At 41.8% G+C, this 23,480-nt stretch overlaps 1 protein-coding gene across 2 annotated transcripts in view; it reads left to right on the top strand.

Annotated features, from left to right (window-relative positions):
* spcs3 (signal peptidase complex subunit 3) overlaps positions 1–23,480 on the top strand; it is a 65,725-nt gene that overhangs the window by 21,328 nt on the left and 20,917 nt on the right. The window contains exons 2-3 of one of the 2 annotated variants that reach the window (XM_049721444.1): positions 8,249–8,322; positions 17,614–17,690. In XM_049721444.1, the coding sequence (XP_049577401.1) occupies positions 8,249–8,322; positions 17,614–17,690 (151 nt within the window). Of the gene's footprint in view, positions 1–8,248; positions 8,323–8,518; positions 13,986–14,133; positions 17,691–23,480 lie in introns of those variants that run through there. The other variant, XR_007481538.1, reaches the window with a different exon arrangement.

The following is a 23,480-nucleotide window of genomic DNA, read 5'->3' as shown; positions in this document are numbered from 1 at the left end:
TGGAGTGATCAATCGGCCTACCAAGCATGTTTTTGGGATGTGGGAGGAAACCGGAGTGCCCGGAGAAAACCCACGCGGGCTCGGGGAGAACATGCAAACTCCGCACAGGGAGGGCCGGAGGTGGAATCGAACCCGCACCCTCCTAACTGTGAGGCGGACGTGCTACCCAGTGCGCCACCGAGCCGCCTGATTTCTATTCATTAACCTAATTTTATCCAGTTCTACAATGTATGTTTTCTCTTACTCTCACATTTTTACGAGGGTTGGGCACTCTCCTCGTCGGACGAGTTTCTGCCCACAAACCTCATATTATTCTACAATTTCAAATTTTTACATTTAACAATGCAAATCTGATAAACCATTGTCTAGCACACCGTTTTCGTGCACCAATTTAACGCAATTCCAACCTTTATAACGAACTGATACACAAAGACAAACATACACAGAAAACAACACACGGGCCCACAACATAGACATAACAATCTTCCCAGCTGATAACAAGGGTGGGGGGAGCAACTGAAGTGCGGAGAGCCTCGCCACCGCCACGTCGCATAATGCAACCCCCCACCTCTGTCCAAAATATGCATTTGTCAAGATATTTTATATTTTCGGTGTCGACCCCTTCCATTAATTTCCAATCTTTGCATTTTAATTCATGTCGGGGTAGCGACTTTTGTTTGCTATTTGATTTTCCCATGGTTTATTTATCTAAATTTCGGAGTTGGCAATTTGAATGGCACCTACAGTGTCCTAAAGCCAATTTAATTCACAGGACAGTGGTAAAATATTCAATGAGTGGTAAGTCTCCTTTCCTCTGCTTCCACACAAAGCCACTGTTTACAATCCTGTGTGTTTTATATAAAGGAGAGCTCAAATGAGATCACTCTCTGTCAAACCATACACACACACACACACAATGCGCACTCTTATCGTCTCACAGGCAAGCAGGGGAGTCCGCCCTCCCGTGGATTTTAACAAAATCTTTAACCTTCCTATTGTGTAAAAAAACTTATTTTTACCCTTTTCTTGAAGTAGATATAAAACCTATATTTTCATGGATAAGGGAGCCAAACCAGCTAAACAAGAGTTAAGAAAAACATTGGATGAAAAAGATTGTTTTTAGGTTTTTTTTTTGGCTGATTCAATACACGGGTCAAAAATGACCCGCTAACACCACAGATGGCAGCAGAAAGCTAACACATTAGGAAGGTTAAGTTAGGAGGCCCCACGACACCTCAACGGAATTTAACTGCTCCAAATTACCTGTACTTCTTTAGAAAACAGAGGAGTCCGCCCTCCCATGGAATTTAACTGACTTATAAGTCAGGGGACTCCATCATCCCAGCGGAATTTAACTGTTTCTAATTGCACTTGATAGGGTCTAGAATTGTCAAGGTTTTAAGTGACCTCTTGTCACTGCACATTCATTCCTTTTAACAGAATCAATATTCATACTCACAGTCTCCTGGTTCTTTTCCTCGGATGTTCTCGTCAACCACTCTGGTGTCCAGCCGTCTGATCGAGTCAGCCCCGTGAAAAGGGTTTCTTTATGTGCCTTGGCCAAGGACTTGTCCTGCGTCAAAGTCAGCTGGAACCCCGAAATAGGTCTGTTGAGAATCCTGGACGAGCCCCCAATTTCTGTCAGGTTCAAAGTGCTAAGTGAATATCTGTATAAAAGAAAAGGATCAGTAGACAAACACAAGTGAGGCAGAATATTGAGTTTTCTCGCAAGGAGTGAGATACAGATTGCTTTCTACAATCTGACTACACTAAAAATCTGTTTACACTCCTCGCTCTTTTTATTTGGAATGCCCTACCCACAGTGTGAGACGATAAGCCCCTGAGGGTGAGGGGGGAAAAAAGATTGCGGGCTTCGTCTCGTAAGAAAAGAAACAAAAAGTAATGCACAAAGTGTTGCGTGCAGATATGGCTATATCAGCAAAACAGTTTAAGCAATATTCCGAGAGATAAAAAGAGAAAGTGACGTTCTTTAAGGAAGATCAGAAGGTTCATGACGCATTGTTTGACGTGTTGTTTTCACGATCTGTTCTGGTGGACGCTGAGATGTCAGCAGTATCTTGTTTGACACAACCATCATCTCGCCCCTGACCCAGCCGTAATCCTTCTGTTCTGTTGCACAAGATAAGAATAAGCAAGGCAAAGCAGCAAGCATACTGAGCAGTAACATTATGAATAAGTACTCATTAGAGAACGCATGATAACATATATATACAATTTTTCTAACAGTGTAAAATGTAAATAAAACCAAAATACGATTCGAAAATCCTCAACCCATATACAATTGAATACACTACAAAGAGAACATATTTAATGTTCAAACTGATAAACTTAATTGTTTTTTGCCGAATAATAATTAACCTCGAATTTCATGGCTGCAACACTTCCAGTAGAATTTGGGAAAGGTGGCAAAAAATACTGAGAAAGCTGAGAAAAGCTCATCAAACACCTATTTGGAACATCCCACATGTGATCAGGCTAATTGGGTACCATGATTGGGTATAAAAGGAGCCTCCCCAAACATGCTCACTCATTCACAAGCAAGGATGGGGCGAGGTTCATCACTTAGTCCACAACTGCGTGAAAAAATAGTTGAACAGTTTAAGAACAACATTTCTCAAAGTAAAATTGCAAAGAATTTAGGGTTTTCAACATTTGCGGTCCATAATATCAAAAAGTTCAGAGAATCTGGTGAAATCACTGCACGCAAGCGCCACGGCAGGAAACCAAGACTGAATGACCGTGACCTCATGTAAAATGGACTGATGCACAATGAAAAAGTGTTTTGTGGTCTGATGAGTCCACTTTTCAAATTGTTTTTGGAAACACTGGACGTTGTGTCCTCCGGACCAAAAAGGAAGCGGACCATCCGGACTGTTATCAACGCAAAGTTAAAAAGTCAACATCTGTGATGGTATGGGGGTGCATTAGTTCCCATGGCATAGGTGACTAACATTTCTGTGAAGGCAACATAAATGCTGAAAAGTACATACAGATTTTGGAGCAACCTATGCTGCCGTCTAAGCGACGTCTTTTTCATGGACGTCGCTGCTTATTTCAGCAAGATAATGCCAAGCCACATTTTGCACGTGGTACAACAGCGTGGTTTCGACATAAAAGAGTCCAGGTTCTCCCCTGGCCTGCATGCAGACCAGAACTGTCTCCCATTGAAAATGTGTGGCGCATTATGAAGCGAAAAATACGACAGGGAAGATCCCGGACTGTTGAACAACTGAAGCAGTTCATCAAGCAAGAATGGGAAAGAATTCCACATGAGAAGCTAAGAGAATTCGTCTCCTCTCTTCCAAAACGTTTATTGAGTGTTATTAAAAGGAAAGGTGATGGATGTAACAAAGTGGTAAACATGCCCTTTCCCAACTTCTACTGCAGGTGTTGCAGCCATGAAATTCTAAGTTAATTATTATTTGAAAAATAAAATAAAGTTTATGAGTTTGAGCATTAAATATGTTGTCTTTGTAGTGTATTCAATTGAATATAGGTTGAAAAGGATTTTCAAATCATTGTTTTTTGTTTTTATTGACATTTTGCACAATTTCCCAAATTCAACCGAATACGGTTTGTAGTATAAGAAGTAAAAAAAATGAGACATACATTTAATCTCAGCAAGACATGCCTCAAGATTACAGCAATCCCAGGGATTTGTCATTTCTCACGGCATACATAATTGTATGTCGTCCACATAACAATTAAAATTTATATTTACGTATTACACCAAGCCCAAAAATATAAATACTAAACAGTATAGGTGTCAAAGTACCAATCCCTGCAGGACACCACATGTAACATTATTAAAGTCAAAAGTCGTGTTGCCATGGATTACACTGTGGGTCCTCTCCGTAATCTCATCCCTAATGGACTAATTCTTTTTCAATGAAAAATTCCATGAAATCATCGGCTGAGTTGGGGAGCCGTCGGAGGTCAGCTTCTGTTGTGTTAGCTTTGCCACAGTATCAAATAAGTATCTAGAGTTGTTTTTATTGAGACCGATAATTTGAGAGAAATGGTTTTTGCTAAACTGAGCGCTTCTTTGTATTTCACCAGGCTGTCACACCATGCCTGACAGAAAACCTCAACTCAGTGGTCTAGTGGTAGAGTGTCCACCCTGAGACTAGAAGGTTGTGGGTTTAAACACCGGCCGGGTCATACCAAAAACTATAAAAATGGCCTCCCTGCTTGGCACTCAGCATTAAGGGTTGGAATTGGGGGGTTAGATCACCAAATGATTTCCGAGTGCAGCACCGCTGCTGCTCACTGCTCCCCTCTCCCACAGGGGATGGATCAAAATCACACGGGGATGGGTTAAATGCAGAGGACAAATTTCACCACACCTAAATGTGTGTGTGACGACGATCATAGGGACTTTAACTTAGTTCCATGCCATTTGTGCGCAAGTTTCCTGCTAGTGTGTGAGTTTCATCCGTGAATAGATGTGTGTTGATCGGAGTGCCCAGAGTGCAGGATAACTGTGCCATTGCTCATCACCTGGCATCCAGCGCCGGTCCATCGGCATTCACTTATTCCCAGGATGTCCAACCTGCATCCCATTTCACTCGTGACCTGAGCTGTTTTGGATGTGTCGAACATGGTACTGACATTCCATGCACCCAGGCGGACCATAGTTTTGGATCTCAGTGTCTATCACGCTCCTGACTTCCTATTGAAGGCTTTCATAGGTTGGCTCGAGCCTACTGCGAGGTCCATGATAGTAAAGTTGGTAGAAGTTTCCGTAACAGTAGTGTCTTTTTACGGGGTAGGGCTGTTGGCCCCACGCCCAACCTGGAGGACCACGTGCTGTTTTACAAAACTATAGTATTAAATGGAAAAGCTGAACTGTGATAAGAGCAATCCCGATAGCAGCCAAACTGTTGGTACAGAACAAAGACAAGCATTTTTTCCTGATAGATCAAAACTGAAAACAATAACCTTCTGACTAAAGAACAAAGAAAAGTTATGCTGTTCCTTGACTGATACGCTCTACCCACTACGATCACATAGAAACTACATCATCCAGTTTTTTTCACAAGCCAATATAAGGAAAATTAGAACTTTCTTAATCAAATATCCAGTTTGCCCCAAGGTTAAAGAAGTCCAATTTACAATAAAAAAATTAAATGACATTTCTCCATCCAATGAATTATTAAGATTGAAGTTTGGTGTAAACCACAATAATTGTACTTTCTGTGATGAATGTATTTAGACCACAGCACTTCTTTTCTTTGAGTGTATATACACAACAGCTTTTTTGAAGAACTTTCAGGAGTGGTTGTCAACCAAAATATTTTTTCCTGTTCCACTCACGAAGGAAGATATTATCTTTGGACTCATTCTGGAAGACAATTTTAATAATCTGTTATTGTAAGCTAAACATTTCATCCATTGCTTTCAATTGAGAAAGACAAAGCCCATGTTCTCTGTCGTTATGAAAGACCTCACAGATAAACACCTGAAGGAATGGGTCGAAATACAAAAAGTCCTGCCTAGCTACAAAAACAGATATGCTCAAACCTCATTGAATAAAGTACATAAGCAGACAAGTATATTCACATATCAAATAAATAAAAGAAACATTTTAAGCATATAATTATACCCACATACCAAATCAATGAAGACGACGTAACTGGACATTTTTGATAAGTGGTAATGAGAAAGGTTTTTATAACTTTATGATATATATTTCTGAGCACTTTGAAATAAATGTTTTTTGATATATTGCCTGAATAGCTTAACGACCCTTAAGGAACTGTTTAACGCATGCCTGATGATTTTCTAAATCACGGACACTGCCAAAGTCGTTTAAAAATGTTCAGTACTTGATTGTATCTTATGTTTTGACTAATGCTAGACGCCAGTTTTTGATTACTACTGAACGTTCTGGACAGAGGGAAATGTTTTGCCTAACAAAGAAAAGATATGGTTGAAAGCATGATTAAACTAAGAATATGATGACGTAAGCAAGTACATGGAGATCAAAAGAACAAACAAACAAATACATGGTAAGTGGTGAGTACAAACTTTGCATAGTCAGGGAACATTAATAAATGGATGATGTCACAGCCAAAAGCTCACATAATTCCGTACAAAATGACAAAATTAAAAGAATGATGAATGGATGAGGTGCGACAGTGTATGTGCAAGAATGGAGGAGAATGTTTACAGTTAGGTCACTTGGAGATAAAACCAGCAGGTGCCAGAGGGAGACAGCCCAGCCAAAGATGATCGTCAAGGCTGAAAGACGGAAAGGAAAACAACAGCCCCCACACATCGAATCACCCATAATCAGCACCCAACCCCACGGAACCAGCTCTCACCGAACCAGCACTCACTCCCATGGAATCAGACTCTCCTTCGAACTTGCCCCACCCCAAAGACTCATCACCCATCAAACTCGGCCCACAATGTGCAACTGAATATAAGCTGACCAAAGAACCTTGAACGTTGCCTTTTCTGAATGGAGACTTTCCGCTCTTGAAAGGCCCAGCACTGTATTGTACCTTCCTGAAAACAGAGCTTTCTTGACAAGAATTGTGATTGAACTCAACCAACCTGTGTAAGTCTAATTTCTGATTCAGTGTCTTAGCATTTTCCTAAATCTGAAGAAATCAAACGAGCACACAGTGAGTAAATTGGATAACAGGTGATTGGCAATGGCTTTTGCCGTGAGGCGCAGATAGCGCGCTCCCTACATTGTGGACAAAAATCAACACACCTCATGTCTTTAAAGGCCTAGAGACGTCCCTTTTTTTTTTTCAATTAGAACGGAATTTGATAGAATGTATAAAGTGAACACATTTGCCGCATTGGAAATTAAAAATGGACACCGATTACTAAGAATAAAGCTAAAATGAAATGCCAGTTTATCGATTGGGTCCCGCACGAAGCCGCACTGGCGGCGCCATTACTGTGACGTCACAAGTTGTACATCTGGATGTCAACAAGCCCAAACAACATGGTAGATGATAGCGACAGCTCCGTTTCTTGCGGCAATATTAGCATCATTTTATCCGATTCAGAAACCTCTTTTGACGCAGAATATGATGAATCTAGCAGTTCACTTGGGCTGAGCTGAGCACATTTTCTGAATTGTGCCCCTCCCGTCACTCTGGTTAGGTTGGCATAGTAAAAAGTGCTCTTGGGGGCTTCAGCGTGCCGAGTTGATCTCGGCACATGAAGAAATGACCACCTGCAACGTTTGGTTTAGGTTTTATAAGCATTTTTAATTTTATTGCTTAAATCGCATTTTCTCGACGAGCTGAGCAGGTTTTCTGAATTGTGTCTCTCCCGTCACTGTGGTTAGGTTGGCATAGTAAAAAGTTCTCAGGGGGCTTTAGAGTGCCGAGTTGACCACTGCGCATGGAGAAATGAACATCTGCAGCGTTTGGTTTAGGTTTTAGGCGCATTTTTAATTTTATTGCTTAAATCGCATTTTTTCGACGAGCTGAGCACGTTTTCTGAATTGTGCCCCTCCCGTCACGCTTCGACATACTTTTCAAAGTCAAAGTCTCCTTTATTGTCAATTCCTCCGCATGTCAAGATACACAAAGAGATCGAAATTACATTTCTCACTATCCCAGGGTGACAAGACAGCGTTCACAACGCACATACAAGTAAACAACACAGGAAAAATAAAACAAGAAGATGAACAATAAGAGTGATAGCACGCTAGCCGCTCCCGATGCACAGCAGAGTCCGGAAAGATGACAGTCAACCAGGCCACTGTGAACACGAGCACACAGCAGGCACGCACTGTCCGGTTCGTGGATCCTATCAGGCGAACTCAACCCATCTTGTCGTCCCGCGAACGAACGTACGCCAGGATAATGGAAGGCACGGCTAGGCGAGCTGGGTTGGCCGCAAACCTGGCCCGACGTATCCGCGCTGGCCCCTCTTCTCTTTTTGTTTACATTCACTGAAGCTAAACGCGTACAACTTGAGACGTCACTTCTGGCTGGCGGCTCGGTGCAGTCAAACTCGTCTGTGCGTCAAATTTAAATTATATTTTTCAGAGCAACAGCTTCCTTTTCGTTGTTTCGAGCGTCAATTTATATTTATAAGCCCATAAGCTAACTAAAACTGATTTATACATACACCGGTCTCTCTAGCCCTTTAATACCAGCGGTCATTGCTCGGGTCCTAATTATTCATGTTGTGCTTCATTTTGTTCATGCTTTGTGATGAAATGGCAAAATATATGTATATATTTTTTTAACAGGAGAAATGTTGACGACTTCACTGGACCCAGAGAGCGCAGTGATCTGGGTTTCATCACATTTGACCTCTCAGCTGATATCCTTTTTCAAATGTCTTAACATATTCTCCCATTCGCTCCAAGGCTTTTTATTTTTTTTTATTTATTTTTTTTGTATATTAAACATACCTGACCTGGGCACTTTAAAGGTATGCCAATTCTCCTGTCCAGACTTGTGACACGCCCACCACGCGCAAGAAGCCGATAACGTACACAACAATCTAAGAGGTGTGAATCCTTGAATTTTGAGTGGCCCAAATTCCCAGAGTATGGTGTTTCAATGAAACATGATCCACACTGATCTATTTGGAAAATAAATCAGATTTCAAAATGTTAAATTGCATAGTTGATCCAGAATTTACACTGATTGTCGCCAATGATATGGGTGCCACTCCTCTAACAGGCTACTTTGAATGAGCTTGTGTTTTTGAATTCAGTATTTAATGAATAGAATATAAGTAATTTGACAAGAATACTATACTTACTATATGACTGTAATTTCAGGTGTTGTTTCACCAGGGGCCGCTATAAATATAATACCTTTTAGCCATCAAAAAATGACACACCATAATTAACAAATAGCGGTATTTGGCAGGAAAAAATAAATAGAAAAGGCAACTCTGTTAGGTGAGGCTGGGATGTAGCGTGGAGCACGTGTCCAGGTAAGGGCAGGTGTATCAGCAACATATGGGAAGGGTGTTGGGCCAGGTAGTTATAGACGCTTGCCAGACCGGGCCAGTACAAATGTATCTCCACCTAACATTTACAACCTGAGCCATGATTGGTATTGTGACATGTCGTAACACGTGCTGAGGTCTCAGGTAACAGAAGAAGTAGAATGCTTTTATTGTCATTGTACAACTGGTATACAACGAAATTAAGATATTCCACAAGTGCGAGGCTGCTGCCATGCTAGGTGCTGCTTGGCTCCACTGGAAGCAATTTAGGGTTCAGTGTCTTGCTCAAGGAAACTTGCTCAAGGTTACCAGGGGTGAGTATTGAACCCACTCATCGTCCACAACCAATGTTTGTAATTTTACTTTTTTTTACAATACTATACATACAGTATGTTCCGAAATAGTACCTTGACAAAAATCTTAAAATCACCAAAAGTTGTAATCAGAAAATAACATTTTCAAACACTTAACATTTCCACACATAAACATTGCTAAACACTATTGAACACAAAAATAATGCCTGACCTATTAGTGTGACATCTACTGTAATGCAGTCTTAAAAGGAGCACCAGACAGGAGTCAGTCTTCGTTGATTATGGCGCCATAATGTTTTCCATAACCACAATTCCCACGAGTGCCAGCGCGCAGTTTCATAAAATACTGAGCTCTCGCTCACCTGCAGTTGGACTAAATTACTTTTCTGTTTCCATGAGTGGCTGTGTGGAGGATGCATGCAATAGCACTGAGGTGACAAATATAATTGTGATAAACAATACTGTATATTGATGTTAAAAATAACCGTTTGGTTTTGTACCGTATTCCATTGTAACATTCAACACTATGTGTCGACACGTTGCAGGTGACGCAAAGGAACTACTTAACCTTGCGTATCACCAGTTTAAATCTCGCTTTCAAGCTTTGCCACCCCCATTATTGTTAATGTTATTTTATGTTTACCTCTTGCAGCCGTTTTATTGGATGTTGTGGAGCTTATGCCAGTAGTATTCGCGCGTAGGCGATTGCATAGACTTTTGTTTTTGCAAGGAAAGGGGAAGTGATGCACAAGAGTCCCTGCATTACCATGCATTGCAGTGGGAAGCTATAAAACCCGCGGTGAATTTGAACACCGGTGGGGTTGACAGGAAGCTAACTGTCTTAGATTGTGGCAATGCCTTGGGGCTATTCGTTTTAAGGGTGAGAAATATATGTGGTTATTTATGGTTACTTTTATGAGTTATTTGCGGTGTTATTTCATTTGGAATATATATTACCTATACCAGGGGTGGGCAAAAATGTTTTGACTTGCAGGCCGAATTGGGTTCTAAATTTTGATCAGGGGGCCGAACCAGGAGCAGATGGATGTAGTGTTTGTGAAGTACCGTATTTTCCGCACTATAAGATGCACTATAAGATGCACTATAACACATATGTTAGAGTTACGGCCCGCGGGCCAGATCCGGCCCGCGAATTGATTATCTATGGCCCCCTGGATGATATTGAATTACTATTAGAACCGGCCCGTAGGCCACAGCCGCCCGCTGGTGTTTTGCACGCACCAACACTACATTTCCCACAATGCAACGGCAGCCCGCGATGTCCCTGCAGCTCGCACAAGAGGCTTCATTATTCATCAGAAGTCAGAGCAGAGTTCAACTTTCTGATACCCCCCTCCTCAAAAATGGCTAAACGTAAGGTGGACGCTGAGAACAGGGGGTTTCAGGCCAGGTGGGAGGCAGAGTACATGTTTACGGAGGTAAGAGGCAAACCTGTGTGTCTTTTGTGTGGAGAAAATGCGGCTGTAATGAAAGAATTAAATTTAAGAAGGCACTATCAAACGTCTAAGAAACACACAGACCAAGACAAGAATATGGAATATGAACAAAAGCTACAGAAGGTGGAAGAATTAAAACGAGGCCTTAAGTCCAGACAGGCTATGTTCACGTATGCTAAATCACAAAGCGAGGCTGCTGCCAAGGCTAGCTTTATTGTGGCAAAAGAGATCGCCAAATCAGCCCGGCCCTTTCCAGAAGGAGAGTTGATCAAAAACGGGTTTTAAGCCTCAGAGCTTAACCCCGAACATTGATGAACTTGTACAAACAATGAGACACCTCTAAGTATCAGGCTCAGCCTCAGACAAGTGAGCATCACAGAACAGTAACGTATTTTCCGTTTTTTAATTCGGTTACATTTTTACATTTGTTTCTACAAGACGTGATTTTTCTTTGAAGAAAGTATTGTTTTGTCTGTGTGCCGTAAATTTTTGAATTTTATTTATTTATATTTATTTTTCAGTTGAATGGACCAAGGGAAAATTGCAGATAAGAGCCATGAGAAAGAATACAACTGATTTGATTATTTTTTTATTTTACGATTTGAAAGCAATGATCGGTAGATCATAGAGCAGCACAATAATATATTTTCAGTTTATAATGCATGCACTTTTACTTATGCATTTATGTTGATATTAAGAAACACATTTTGTTTTTAAAACAATTGAATTTTTTGCTGTTTGGCTGTTGAAAATGTTTTCCCTTGAAGTTACTGACAGAGCCATAACAAAATATTGCCATATTCATTTAATCATTAAATAATGTACACTGTGTTAGGTCTTAGTTCAAAAGGCTATGTGCAATCATTCCGATATATTTTAATAAACATTGAACCAGTCCGGCCCTCGGCTTGTAGCAAATTTGTTTTTTGGCCCTCGGTGTGTTTGACTTTGACATCCCTGCACTATAAGATGCACTTAAATATTTACTCCAAAAACCACAGTCACCTTATAATGCAGAGCGCCTTATATATGGATCAATTGATGAATTTGTTGATCCATACTGGTTGTACACAGCGCTTTGCCAAAATGTTTCAGTACGTTCCAGTACGACTAGTAAATTACAAGGTCGCATCGCTTTCAGCATTACGGCAACCGTGGTCAGGGGCGTTACCAAAGTAAGGTTCTACTGGTCGATTTAAAAAAAAAAAAAAAAAAAAAAAAAAAAAAAAAAAAAAATTCTATAGGCTAGAATCTATCACATCGCCTGATTGACATACAGGTAAGCCTGTCGGGAAGCAGTCACAGTGAACCGCACATGTGCAATAGACAGTGACCACACCCCCTCACCGCAGCCAGTTTGGCTGGACATACACAAGCCCGACACCAAAGCTAACAAGCTAATCAACGCATTACGCATCAACGCACGCACTCGCTTTTTTCTTTTAAACTAAAGAAAGTGTATGACCATCAAAAATGAGTGGGGTTGCTGGACCAAGTAAGAAGCCAAACCGTATCACTTACATCCCATCGCTTGATTAACATACAGGTGCGCCTGTTGGGAGGCAATCACAGTGAACCCTAAACCCCCCCCCCCCACCCACCGCAGCAAGTTTGGCTGCACATACACAAGCCCAGCACCAAAGCTAACAAGCTAATCAACGCATTACGCAGCAATGCACGCACTCGCTTTTTTTCTTTTAAAATAAAGAAAGTGATGACTAGAGATGCACCGATCCTATATCTAGATCGGATATCGGCCCCGATATCAACAAAATAGATGGATCGGGTATCGGAAAATGCAGCCGATCTGTGAGCCAATCCTATCCTTCATCTATTGGGACGCGGGCTACGTCATACGTCAGCAGCACGTGTGCCGCATGCCACGAGAGTTTTCTAAACAAACGCAAACATGGAGCGAACGAAAGAGTCAGCTGTGTGGAGGTACTTTAAACTGAACACGCCGACTAGTTCGACGGCAGTTTGTAATGTCTGCAAAGCTAATGTTGCCAGGGGTGGTGGTAGTACTGTCAGTTATAGTACTACAAATTTAATTAAGCATCTCCAGAAACACCACGCAACGGAGCACCAGGAGTTCCAGCAGTTGAGCAGATCAAAGGGAGCGGGAGGTGGACCTACACAGCAGCTAACGTTAGCAGATGCACTGCAAAAACTGGAGAAATTCCCAGGCAATAGCGCAAAAGCTTTAGAATTACTGAGAAAGTGCTGGAATTCATGGTTTTGGATGGACAATCGATGAGTGTTGTTGAAAACGAGGGCTTCCGACATTTACTTGAGCACCTGGAGCCACGGTACAATTTGCCATCGCGCAAGTATTTTTCTGAGACCGCACTGTCAGAAATGTATGAGAAAGTGTGCGAACACTTGTCACAAGAATTAAGAGATGTAGATGCCATGAGCTTCACAACTGATATCTGGAGCTCGCAGGTGTGCCCCATGTCTATGTTGAGTTTAACTGTGCACTGGTTAGACAGGAATCACACCCCTCGCAGTGCCGTGCTGCAAGCTAAAAACTTCCCCGGAGCACACAACGGTGACACAATTTCGACTGCCATTAAGGCAATGCTTGATAAGTGGAATATTCCGCTCAACAAAGTGCATGTCATTCTCAGGGACAATGCCAGCAATATGAAAAAGGCCATGGAAAAGATGGGAGTGTGCAGCTTGGGCTGTTTTGCTCACACACTACAGCTCGTTGTTAATGAGGGGCTACTGTCTCAGCGAAGTGTGAGCGATGCGATTGCAAACGGCCGACAGATTGTGAAACATTTCAAACCACTCCACTTGCTTATTCATGCCTATATGACGTCCAACTCCAGATGCAAATGCAACCTAAACACTTACAACAAGACGTCAGAACAAGATGGAACAGCACCTACTTCATGATACAGAGTCTGCTGGAACAGAAGCGCGTACTAGGTGCCTATGTTGTGGATTACGATCTGCCCACAACACTGACTGCTAACCAGTGGGCCTTGCTGGAGAAAACTAGCACTGTTTTGGAACCATTTGAAGAGATGACCAGGAAAATAAGCTCATCCACCGCCTCCACTGCTGATGTCATTCCAGCCATCACTGTCCTCAAGCGCATCCTGACCAAGGAAGACGAGGCAGATGCTGGCATTAAAACGATGAAAAAGACCCTGCTCCAAGCTGTCAAACAACGTTTTGACTCCGTAGAAGATGAGCCTCTGTACACCCTGGCCACTTTGTTGGACCCAAGATATAAGGACAGGTAAGATATTTTAAGCTAACATACATATTAACTGTGATATAATCACAACATATCACGGTCTGAAGTGAGCTATTGCTTTTATGTAACAGATACCAAGTATGGCAATATGAAAGTTATAGACACCTAAGCTGTTCTATGTCTGTTTCAGATACTTTACAAGTGAGACCTCTACCAAGCATGCAAAAGATGCACTGTTGAAGGAGCTTGAAGACAGGGGCTTGACCAGCACAGCAGGCACAGCGGAGGCTTCACAGCGACCAGAGAAGGCCCCTCAGATGGAGACTGCAGCAGAAGCAGTAGCAGCTCCAAGCAAGAACAGCTTCATGGAAGCATTTGAGCAAATTCTGGAGGAGAGTGAGGATGCAGGTGCAGCAAGCAGCTCAAGCCCTGCAGTTCAACTGAATGAATATTTAGCTGAGAAAACCATCACTGCATCAGACAGCCCATACAATTACCGGGAAGCCAACAAACATCGCCTACCTGATCTTGCTGCTACTGCCAAAAAGTGTCTCTGTGCCCCCTGCACCAGTGTGGAAAGTGAGCGATTGTTCACCACAGTTTCCAACACTCTGAATGACAAGCGAAACAGAATGACTGCAGACAGAGCAGAAATGCTTGTCTTCTTGACAAAGAATTTGTCATAGCTGCTTAAGTGAGCATTAATGAGGGGGTGAGACTGCACAGGTTTCAGAGCACCAGGCCATGAATAGTGCGATTGCACTATGTAGAGACATGTTTACATTGCTTGATTATTGTATTTGACCAAGTCACTTGTTTATTCTCTTGTCCCGATGCTATATTTTATTTTTCCACATGTAGAGGTATGTAGCTTGTTAAGTCAACCATAATATCTTATCGATATCGGGTATCGACCGATACGCAAAGCCACGGTATCGGTATCGAAACTGAAAAAGTCGGATCGGTGCATCTCTAGTTATGACCATCATAAATTAGTCGGGTTGCTGGACCAAGTAAGAAGGCAAACCGTATCACTTTCATACGGAATGGGAGTTGGACTTTTTTACCTCATTGACTGGGTTGACATTGCCTTTAACACAGCTCCACCTAGTGGATGCAGAACGAAACCCTAGTCAACCCCATTTTGATGCAATAGCTTCTATTCTATGCGCCTTTTAATCTGGTGCGCCCAATATATGAAATAATTTCATAAATAAAAAAAATCAATAAAGTCTTATAGTCCAATGAACCTTATAGTGCAGAAAATACTGTAATATAAATGACATGTAAAGGTTATTGCATAAAAGGTTTTGGCCTTTAGTAAGTAGTAAACCATGGATATTTAAAAAAAGCTTTTTGAAAACAAATGCATTTATTAACAGCATTAAAAAACTTTCACCCAAAAACTACTATCAGTGATTCTATCCAAATATGACACTTTTATTATAAATAACAGTTTCTATCACTTCACTGCCTGCAGGTCAGATTTAATGAAATATGTTTATTTTATGAGGCGAAATCACATCAAACGACAAACATTCTGACCAAACACATCATCTTGAAGGATCAGTAAAAGAATACATCTTAATAAAGTAATTAAGAAATCAAAACGGCAACACGGTGACGGATATCTGCAAATCAGAGCAGCGCTTTAACTCACAAACACCTGGTGATAAAGGTGAGGAAACGGAAAACACTTCCTTAAAGTCGGCTTTAAGAATTTTAAAAGTTAGGATTAATCGCAAACAGGTGGTGCAGCAATGTCCTTGAGCATCCTGCTTTGTTTGAAAATGATGAATGGTCGCTAGTTTCAATCCCTGCTATTTGTACAAATTAATTTCAAAACTGTTGTTGGTCTCCCATTTTTGCTAGTGCATCATAGTCTGGAGTAAAATTAGTTGTGGCAATTCTTAGGATAGAGCCGAGGTGTTGGTCTGTTAACCTCGATCTGTGATTGGCTTTGTTGTTCATGCGGCTGAACGTTTGCTCGCACACATAGGTCGAGCCAAATGATGCTAGGAAACAATGCTTTATCAAGTGAAGCGGAAAAGTCTTTCAGTTTAATAGGCTTGAAATTCGCCAAACAATATAGTTAGTTCCGTAAAGTCAGACTGAAGATCGATCAGTTCTAACTGCAGCTCCTGTTGTGCTGCTTTAGGATCTTGTGACAGGGGACAGGACACCAACTGAAGTGACTTTTTTGAAAATCGGAGAACCGACGGCAGAATTCTCTATGTAGGTCATCCAGTGATTTGCTGTATTTCTTTGCGTTTTGGGTGTCCTCTTTCTGCTTGGCCAATGTGGGGAAATGAGCTAAAACCTTGTTTGAAAGTTGTCTGGAGAAAAAGATCTGCTTGGATTTGAAGGATCTCACATCTGTGTACATGTCATGTACAAACTGATCTTTCCCCTGTAGCTCCACATTCAGTTCATTCAAGTATGAAAATACTATGTCCACAGCATATTCAAAGTCACAGAGCCAGTTCTTCTCCCTCAGCTCAGAAAAGTTGTCGGATTTCCCCATCAATTCCAAAAATTCGCTTAACTCCTCTTTTAGCTCCCATAATCGTTGGAACACTTTACCCAAGCTTAACCAGCGGACACTAGAGTGGTAAAGCAAGTCCTGGTGATCCGCAATGGTTTCCTCCAGAAATGTAATAAACTGACGATGATGAAGTCCCCTCGCTCGTATGACGTTAACAAGTTTTCCAACTGGTTTAATGACATGATTTAGATGCAATACAGATTTACACTGAGACTCCTGAACCTGTATGTGAATTTCTGAACACTACTTTTGTTTGCCATGAGCCAATACAGTGCATATTGTTAGTACAGTCAAACCTCGGTTTTCGACCACAATCGGTTCCAGAAGGCGGTTTGAGCAGTGAATCGGTCAAATTCCGTATCTATTTTTCCAATTACAAATAATGGAAACATTTTTAATCCGTTCCAAGACTAAAAAAACTCATTTTTTAATTTTTTTTTCATCTGGGCATTTTTGTCCGATCGCGAAACTGCAGTGCACCGACGAACGCGCAACCCTAGCGCGCCGCCGACCGCGCAACTGCACCGCGCTGGTCGCATTATTGTGACAGAGCCGCCGCTGAAATTTAGAAAATATTTTTAAAGTCCTGATGTACTTTCCAAAATTTAAGTTGACCTCTGTGCGCAGGGAGCTTAATTAGGTCTGATCGCTCAACTGCAGCGCGCCGGACGCTCACTGTCGCATTGCTTTGAGCGTCTTTGTGTTTTAGGATGGCTTTACTGCTCCCACTTGCTTTCTTTGGAGGCATGACTAGGGATTACAATCCTCAAAGTAACGAAAATACAATAATGAACGGAGTCAGTCGGCATCCGGGGTGCGCGGTCGGGTTTTCTCGGGTCCTTTCGGCTCATCTCACGAGGTTCGACCTCCGAGTTTTGTTCGACAACCGAAGCAAAAAAATCTTAAATTTTTCGTTCGAATTCCAATTTGTTTGAGAACCAAGACATTCGAAAACCGAGGTTTGACTGTATTGCAATGCAAGTTTGAGGTCATGTCAAATGTATTTTTTTTGTATTGGACTGTGTATGATGAGGCCAGTCATGTTGTCCATGTGTAGTTGAAATAACAAATTACAGTATGTTAAATATGCAGGTCTGAAGTTTTGTTTTTTCTTAACTTTTGTACATTTGCAGCCAATATTTGACTGGAATGTCAAACAGCTCTTTCTCTATTTGTCTGCTGAGTACACAACTAAAAGCAATGTAAGTTATTTTCAACATTATTGTTCAATCACATGTAATACACATTCAATGCTAATGGGTCTCTGCACTTATTTAGTCTTTAGAAATTTCATATAACGAGGCGAACTTTGTAACAGTGACATACATATCTAAAGGGCACATCCTATTTGAAGTACAAATCTTTGTTTCTTTCCTTATCAATTGGTCTATCACTGGGGAGTCCCATAGCTTAATGAATTGCAGGTCCCTGGCCTATGAACTCTGATATACATCTGCATCTGGACTAACTTTTTGGTCATGCTGGTGCGCTCAACTTTCTTGGTCGATACCAGTCCTGAAGTCATGTTAAAAGATAATTTTAGAAAAGATGTATGCATATATATATATATATATACACACACACACACACACACACACACACACACACACACACACACACACACACACACACACACACACACACACACACCGTATTTTCCGGACTATAAGTTGCTCCGGAGTATAAGTCGCACCAGCCATAAAATGCCCCAAAACGTGAAAAAAAAACCTATATAAGTCGCTCCGTAGTATAAGTCGCATTTTGGGGGGCAATTTATTCGACAAAATCCCACACCAAAAACAGTCATGAACGAGCAACAACAGGCTAAACGATAGCAACAACAGGCTAAACGATAGGTATGCTAACGTGACAAACACAAACAAAGAGCTGAGAATGGGCCTGACGTAACATAGAGTGATTAAGGACAACTATTACATGAATAACATGTTTATAAAACCATCGGTGTCACTCCAATTCATTAAATCCATCGATCGTTCGATACGATAGCAACAGGCTAAACGATAGGTATGCTAACGTGACAAACACAAACTCGGCCGAGCGCCGGCCCCCGACTCAGTAGAGTAGGACCGGGCGTGCGTAAAAGCCATAATAGTTTTTCAAACCTTCTACGTCACTCCAAATCCTTAATTCCTTCAAACTCTTTGTCCTCCCTGTCACTTAGAAATGATCACCGCTAATGATGCCGGTAGTCCTTACGTGGGTATGTTTGTCCTTTATGTAAACAACCGCCGCGCCGCGCCGTGCCGTGCCACTGACGTCACTTGAAATAGTAATCCCTTGGTACATCACGGTTCTCCAAACTTTCTCTTTGCTGCTCGATTACTGTTTTCAGCTGCATATTTTACAACTTGAAGTTTGTAACCTGCAAAATATGAGTTTCTTTTTGGTGCCATTTTTCTTAAGCCCACCCAGTTGATGAGTCACGGCCAACGGTGAAATTTAGAGCGCCCTCATCCAGTTTCGTCTGAAAGTATAATTTTTTTCAGATGTAGTTTTTTTTTTTGTTTATTTGATTGTTTTATCAAAGTCAAAGTCTGCTTTATTGTCGATTTTTTTTTTTCATATACCAAGACACACAAAGAGATTGAAATTACGTTCCCACTATCCCTCGGTGAGATAGTACACATATGCATACAAGCAACACAAAAAAAAACAAGAAGGCACAAACAATGAATAAATAAGAGTGTTGAATAAATGATAAATAAACAAATAATAAATAATAATAAATATAAGAGGAGCAAAAATGGAGCAAGTGTACATACAGCAGACAGTGGACTTGGATATGGTGCTTTATAGTGTTAGTTGCTTTATTTGATGTTTTCTCTATTTTTTATGTTTTGAATATGTTCAAGATAGATATAAAAGCATGTGAAGTGATCAACTATACTAAAAATAACATGGGAAGTGGTCAACTATACTTGTAAGTGATGTCTTAATGATCAAGTAAAAATTTGTGAAAAAAAAACATATAAGTCGCTCCTGAGTTTAAGTCGCCCCCCCCACCCAAACTATGAAAAAGAAAACGCGACTTATAGTCCGGAAATTACGGTATATAGAATATATATGCATAAATGCATAAAGATTCTCATCCCTGATATACTGCGGCTGGCAGCAGTATTGCAAGAACAGCCGCCTTACTTTTGGCAGCATTTTGGGGCTACTTTCGTCACAGCATTTGCCTACTCATTTGCCTAATTAGCAAAAGTTTTAGCCAGCATGGCAAAGGTTTTAGAGAAAAAAGACGAGGATCGTGCCAGGGAAATAGACAAGTCGAACGGGATCAGGAACTGCTTCAGATGGGCATGGCTCGAGAGCAGCGTCATCTTACAACCCGGAACGCAATCCGTAACCACCTGCCTGCCTGACATATCCGTAAATTAGATGTCCCGGGAAAGGTTTTGTGCATTCTTTGTCAAGATGTGATAAGCTATGGAGGTCGCGGCGCTTCGAACATTAAGGAGCACATCAAAACAAAAAAACACAAAGGTACGTTTTTGCTTTTACAAGCATGTGGGTAACGTGTTACATGTAAGCTAATGTTAGGCTATTGTCATGACATGTCAAAAGGAAAAACTCCAGAATTGATTGTGCCATTTTAATATATTATATTCACCTTGGTAGCCCACCAAGCAGGAATATTTTTTTAACAAAACTGTTGAAATTGAGTGATGAAATTAATGGCTTTGGGGTTGCTATACTGCCAATATCCAGGAGTTTCCAGGGAGCTTTGCCCCCTGAGCCCCCTCTGGGGTTTTGCCCCTGGCCCACTAGGGCCTCCAATGGGGGCCTGTGGCATGCGGCCCCCAGACCCCGGCTACTTTTCAGTGTTTTTTTTTTTTTTCATTTGCCGTTCTCATCCCTGATATACGTGTGTGTGTGTGTGTGTGTGTGTGTGTGTGTGTGTGTGTGTGTGTGTGTGTGTGTGTGTGTGTGTGTGTGTGTGTGTGTGTGTGTGTGTGTGTGTGTGTGTGTGTGTGTGTGTGTATATATACATATATATATACAGGACTGTGTCAGAAAATTAGAATAACGTGATAAAGTTCTTTGTTTTCTGTAATGCGATTAAAAAAACAAGAATGTCATACATTCTAGATTCTTTACAAATCAACTGAAATATTGCAAGCCTTTTATTTTAATATTGCTGATTATGGTTTACAGCTTAAGAAAACTCAAAAATCCAATCTCAAAATATTAGAATATTTCCTCAAACCAAGTGCATAGCCACAAACAACAGTCAGGACCCGTACCCCCACGGAGGGAGGGTACCCTCTCGTTCACGGGGTGAACCCCAATGTGCAGGCACCCAACCGGGGGGCAATAAGTACAGTATCTTACAATAGTGAGTACACCTCGCTCATTTCTGTAATGTTTTAATTATGTCTTGTCATGAGACAACACTGAAGAAATGACTAGGTAGTCACTGTAGAGCGTGGATAGTACAGTAGATTTATTGTTATTGGGCAGCAGGTGTATTAAATTAGGTATTTTCACTCTCATACTGGTCACAGGAAGTTCAACATGGCACCTCATGGCAAAGAACTCTCTGAGGATCTAAAAAAAGAATTATTGCTCTACACATAAAAATGGCCTAGGCTATAAGAAGATTGCCAACACCCTGAAACTGAGCTGTAGCACGGTGACTAAGATCATTCAGCGGTTTAACAGGACAAGTTCGATTCAAAACAGGCCTTGCCATGGACGACCAAAGAAGTTCAGTGCGCGCGCTCAGCGTCATATTCAGAGGTTGGCTTTGGAAAACAGGCGTATGAGTGCTGCCAGCATTGCTGTAGAGGTCAAAGGGGTGGGGGGGTCAGTCTGTCAGTGCTCAGACCATACGCCGCACACTGCATTCAATTGGTCTGCATGGCTGTCGTCCCAGGAAAAAGCCTCTTCTAAAAAAGAAGCACAAGGAAGCTCGCAAATGTTTTGCTGAAGACAAGCAGACTAAGGATATGGGCTACTGGAACCATGTCCTGTGGTCTGATGAGACCAAGATAAACATATTTGGTTCAGGTGGTGTCCAGCGTGTATGGCGGCAACCAGGTGAAGAGTACAAAGACAAGTGTGTCTTGCCTACAGTCAAGCATGGTGGTGGGAGGGTCATGGTCTGGGGCTGTATGAGTGCTGCTGACACTGGGGAGCTGCAGTTCATTGAGGGAATAATGAATGCCAACATGTACTGTGGAATACTGAAGCAGAACATGATCCCCTCCCGCCGTAAACTGGCCCGCGGAGGAGTATTCCAACAGGATAACGACCCCAAACACACCTCCAAGACGACCACTGTCAAGGTGATGGACTGGCCAAGCATGTCCCCAGACCTAAACCCTATTGAACATCTATGGGACATCCTCAAACGGAAGTTGGAGGAGCTTAAGGTCTCCAACATCCACCAGGTCCGTTATGTCATCATGGAAGAGTGGAAGAGGATTCCAGCGGCGACCTGTGAAGCTCTGGGGAACTCCATGCCTAAAAGGGTTACGGCGGTGCTGGAAAATAATGGTGGCCACATAAAATATTGACATTTGGGTCCAATTTTGAGATTTTCAGTTGGGGTGTACTCACTTTTGTTGCCAGCATTTTACACATTCATTGTTGTATTTTAAGTTACTTTGAAGTAAAAATAAATGTACTTTGCTATCCAAGTTCGCGGTGCGATGGGGGGGGGGGGGGGGGTCGCGTGTGACACCAGGGAACATGCTTTTCTTTTGGCTGTACTAGATTAAAGGGTAATTAGACATCCACTGCAGTAGGTGGGAGTGACAGTATCACTAAGAGTGTGTGCAAGGAGCAGTCACTCTACAGTGTAGAGCGCACGGAACATACGCACACAGCACAGAGCAGGCGATAAAAAGTACAGTGGGACACCATGGAAAAATATTGAACAGGGTTGAAAAGAACGGCGGAGAGAGACAGAGATAAGACAATTGAGAGTCACACGAAAGCTAAGACAAGAAAATATGACGAAGCGTACGTAGCGCTCGGCTTCAGTGCGAGTACGATGGGAGACGTGGAAAGACCGGTGCGTTTACTGTGCCTTACTTACAATGTTGGCAGCGGACAGTATGAAGCCAAATAAATTAAGGCGGCACTTATAAAGTCATTGCACTCCAATCACGCTGATTAGATGCTTGAGGTTTTTCAGTGAAAACGGGCTGAATATTGCCAATAATCATCCCACTTTGTGAATGCTACTTCAGTCAATCAGCAAGAACTGTAAGCATCATATAAAGCAGCGTACCAAATTGCTCAGTGCAAGAAAAAAAACACCATTGCAGAAGAGCTGATACTACCTGCAGCCGTGGATATGGTCATGCTGCCTCATTTTGAGCACAAATTGCTTTATTCATTCTTGTTTTGTAGGTTAAAATGTTTTATATATTGTGCTCCTGAGTTAATGTTAATGGTGACCCGCGTCCGGGCGAGGGGAAACAAAATCCATTTATTGTATTCTGCATAAGGGGTTCTTGTGAGCCGTGCTTAGTCTGGCACCTCACCTAGGACCCTTTTAACATGGGTGACCCTGCCAGGTGCATAAAGCCCCAGACAACTTGGCTCCTCGGATCATTAGGACACGCAAACATCTCCACTACAATAAGGTGACAACTCATGGAGGGGAGTTTAATAATAATAATAATAATAAAAATCATAATGCACTGGATTTATATTGTGATTTTCAATATGAGCTAAGACTCAAAGCGCTCACACTAGATGTGTTATTGATACGCTCACACATTCACATTCTAGTGATGGTTAACTACATAAGTAGCCACAACTTCCTTGGGACAGGCTGACTGAAGTGTGGCAGCCAGGTCGCGCCTATGACTCTTGTTTAATCCTGAAAACATCTGAGAACTTATTTTCATCTCAGTGGTAATGCCACCTACTGGCTACAGGAAATGAATGTTGTAATGGTGCTTCTTAAAGATACAAGCATGGATTTCCTTTAGCCAGTAGGTGGCGCTACCACC

This window comes from Syngnathus scovelli, chromosome 5, assembly GCF_024217435.2.
Source record: "Syngnathus scovelli strain Florida chromosome 5, RoL_Ssco_1.2, whole genome shotgun sequence".
NCBI lineage: Eukaryota > Metazoa > Chordata > Actinopteri > Syngnathiformes > Syngnathidae > Syngnathus > Syngnathus scovelli.
The sequence above is the reverse complement of the archived record's forward strand: the minus strand, read 5'-3'. Positions and strand labels throughout refer to the sequence as shown.